At 58.4% G+C, this 3,657-nt stretch overlaps 1 protein-coding gene across 1 annotated transcript in view; it reads left to right on the plus strand.

The window, feature by feature from the left end:
* Positions 1-3,283, plus strand: part of LOC121342285 (protein Wiz-like) — a gene marked incomplete at both ends in the record, with an annotated part of 21,936 nt that extends 18,653 nt beyond the window's left edge. The window contains 4 exon segments of the mRNA XM_041416587.1: positions 964-1,026; positions 1,134-1,196; positions 1,479-1,541; positions 3,062-3,283. Coding sequence (XP_041272521.1) covers positions 964-1,026; positions 1,134-1,196; positions 1,479-1,541; positions 3,062-3,283 — 411 coding nt within the window.
* Positions 3,284-3,657: the final 374 nt, after the last annotated feature.

Raw genomic sequence — 3,657 nt, forward strand, 5'->3', positions numbered from 1 at the left:
TGGGGGGGTTTTATTGGGGTTTGGGGGGGTTTAGTGGGGTGTAATGGGTTTAGTGGGGTTTGGGAGGGTTAGTGGGGGTTTGGGGGGGTTTAGTGGTGTTTGGTGGGGTTTTTAGTGGGGTTTAGTGCGGTGTAGTGGGGGTTTAGTGTGTTTTATTGGGGTTTAGTGGGGTGTAATGGGGTTTTAATTGGGTTTAATTTGGTTGAATTGGGGTTTAATGGTGTTTTATGGGGTTTTATTGGGGTGTAATGGGGGTTTAGTGAGGTTTTTAATGGGGTTTAGTGGGGTGCAGTGGGGTTTTTGTTGGGTTTTATTGGTGTTTAGGTGGGTCTAATGGGGGTTTAGTGGTGTTTTATCTGGGTTTAATGGGGTTTTATTGGGGTATTACTGGGGCTTAGTGGGGTTTACTCTTCCTCCTCCTCCTCCTCCTCCTCCTCGTCTTCTTTTCCTTCTCTTTCTCCTGAGCTTCGTGGTCCTCCTGCTCCCCTTCTTCCTTCCTAAATCCTTCTTATCCCAAATCTCCCACCACCCCGAGAATCCCCTCAGCCCCAAACCCCCAAATTTGGGATCTCTACCAGCACCTTTTAACCCCTTCTCTCCCGTTTTCCTGCGTTCCCAGCCTCGGGCTGGGAGCCGTGCCGCAACACCCGCTGCGAGTTCTGCAGGGAGTTCCTCGGGAACCCCATTTCCCTTATCCCACATCCCTTTCCCAGGAATCCCCTCAGCCCCAAACCCCCAAATTTGGGATCTCTACCAGCACCTTTTAACCCCTTCTGTGCTGTTCCCAGCCTTGGGCTCAGAGCTGTGCTGTGACACCCGCTGCGAGTTCTGCGGGGAATTCCTCGGGAACCCCATTTCCCTTATCCCACATCCCTTTCCCAGGAATCCCCTCAGCCCCAAACCCCCAAATTTGGGATCATCCTCCCCAACAGCACCTTTTAACCCCTTCTGTGCTGTTCCCAGCCTCAGGCTGGGAGCCATGCCGCGACACCCACTGCGAGTTCTGCGGGGAGTTCTTTGAGAACCGCAACTTCTCTTATCCCACATATTCCCACACATTCCCTTTCCCAGGAATCCCCTCAGTCCCAAACCCCCACCGGCACCCTTTAACCCCTTCTCTCCCGCGTTCCCAGCCTCGGGCTCGGAGCCGTGACGCGACACCCGCTGCGAGTTCTGCGGGGAGTTCTTTGAGAACCGCAACTTCTCTTATCCCACATATTCCCACACATTCCCTTTCCCAGGAATCCCCTCAGTCCCAAACCCCCACCGGCCCCCTTTAACCCCTTCTCTCCCGCGTTCCCAGCCTCGGGCTCGGAGCCGTGACGCGACACCCGCTGCGAGTTCTGCAGGGAGTTCCTCGGGAACCCCATTTCCCTTATCCCACACCCCTTTCCCGGGAATCCCCTCAGCCCCAAACCCCCAAATTTGGGATCATCCCCCCCACCAGCACCTTTTAACCCCTTCTATGCTGTTCCCAGCCTCAGGGTGGGAGCCATGCTACAGCACCTTCTCCGAGTTCTGCGGGGAGTTCTTTGAGAACCGCAACTTCTCTTATCCCACATATTCCCACACATTCCCTTTCCCAGGAATCCCCTCAGTCCCAAACCCCCACCGGCCCCCTTTAACCCCTTCTCTCCCGCGTTCCCAGCCTCGGGCTCGGAGCCGTGACGCGACACCCGCTGCGAGTTCTGCAGGGAGTTCCTCGGGAGCTCGGGCCACCCCAAGCCCCTGGCCAAGAGCCTGCTGGCCGGGCTGGCGCCGCTGGAGCCGCCGCGGGCGCCGCCGGAGCTGCACCTGCCCGGGCTGGGCAAGAATGAGTGGTGTTGGGGTTTGTCCCGGGGCTTTGGGGGGTTTGGGGATCATCCCAGGGATTTAGGGAGTTGGGATCCATCCCAGGGCTGTGAGGAGATGGCGCCGCTCAACCTCTGTGAGTGGTGTTGGGGTTTGTCCCGGGGATTTGAGGGGTTTGGGGATCATCCCATGGATTTAGGGAGCTGGGATCCATCCCAGGGAGCCACTGGAACCATCCCAGGGCCATGAGGAGATGGCGCCACTCAACCTCTGTGAGTGGCGTTGTGGTTTGTCTGGGGGATTTGGGGAGTTTAGGGGTTTTCCTGGGATTTGGGGAGCTGGGATCTATTCTCCGCTCAGCCTCTGTGAGTGGTGTTGGGGTTTGTCCCGGGGATTTGGGGGTTCGGGGTCATCTGAGGGATTTGGGACCCTGAGTTCTCATCCAAGGATGTTCCTTCCCTCCCTATTCCCAAATTTCCCCCCTGGCAGCCTCCCGGGTGGACCCGGTGTGCGATGTCCGCTGGCTTGGGGCTCATCCCAGGGATTTAGGGACCCAAAATCCCATCCCAGGGGGTTCCATCCCTCCATAATCCCAAATTTCCCCCCCTCCAGCCTCTCGGGCTGACCTGGTGCGCAACATCCGCTGGCCTGGGGCTCATCCTGGGGATTTTAGGGATGCTCTGAGCTCCTCCCAAGGATTTAGGGACCCAAAATCCCACCCTGGGGGTTCCATCCCTCCCTAATCCCGAATTTCCCCCTCACCAGCCTTGCGGGCGGACCTGGTGCGCGACATCCGCTGGCTCGGGGCTCATCCCGGGGATTTTGGGATGCTCTGAGCCCATCCCAGGGGGTTCCATCCCTCCCTAATCCCAAATTTCCCCCCCTCCAGCCTCTCGGGTTGACCCGGTGCGTGACATCCGCTGGCTCAGGGGCTCATCCCGGGGATTTTGGGATGCTCTGACCTCCTCCCAGGGATTTAGGGACCAAAAATCCCATCCAGGGGGTTCCTTCCCTCCCTAATCCCAGATTTCCCCTCCTGGCAGCCTCCCAGGCAAACCCGGTGTGCGACGTCCGCTGGCTCGGGGCTCATCCCAGGGATTTAGGGACCCAAAATCCCATCCCAGGGGGTTCCATCCCTCCCTAATCCCAGATTTCCCCCTCTCCAGCCTCGCAGGTAGACCTGGTGCGTGACATCCGCTGGCTCAGGGCTCATCCCGGGGATTTTGGGAGCTCATCCCAGGGATTTAGGGACCCAAAATCCCATCCAAAGCGCCGCCGGGGCCGGCTCCGGGCAAGGCGCTGCCCCCGGGGCTGGCCCTGGGCAAGCCGGGCTCGGGGCTGGCCCTGGCGCCGCTGGGCTCCAAGAACGCGGCCGGAGCCTTCCTGGCCGCCAAGAGGCCGCTGGGCGACGAGAGGCTGGGCGGGCACGGCGAGGCCAAGCACAAAGCCTTCGAGCTGGGCTTCAAGGCCAAGGCCCTGCACGACAAGGCCTGTGAGTATTGAGGGAAAATCATGTGAATTTTGGGGTTTTGGGGTGTTTTTGGGATGGTTTTGGTATGGTTTTGGGGTGTTTTTGGGATGGGCTGGGCGGGCACGGCGAGGCCAAGCACAAAGCCTTCGAGCTGGGCTTCAAGGCCAAGGCCCTGCACGACAAGGCCTGTGAATGCCATGATGAAATCACGGGAATTTTGGGGTTTTGGGATCTTTGGGGTGTTTTTGGGATGGTTTTTGGGATGGTTTTTGGGATGCTTGGCATGGTTTTGGGATATTTTTGGCATCGACTGGCAGCATATGTTTTTTTCCTATTTTTTCCTATTTTTTTCCCCATTTTTCCATGTCCTCCCTGCTGCGAGCTGTGCGGGCTGT

This window comes from Onychostruthus taczanowskii, unplaced genomic scaffold (genome assembly GCF_017590055.1).
Source record: "Onychostruthus taczanowskii isolate IOZ18803 unplaced genomic scaffold, ASM1759005v1 scaffold525, whole genome shotgun sequence".
NCBI lineage: Eukaryota > Metazoa > Chordata > Aves > Passeriformes > Passeridae > Onychostruthus > Onychostruthus taczanowskii.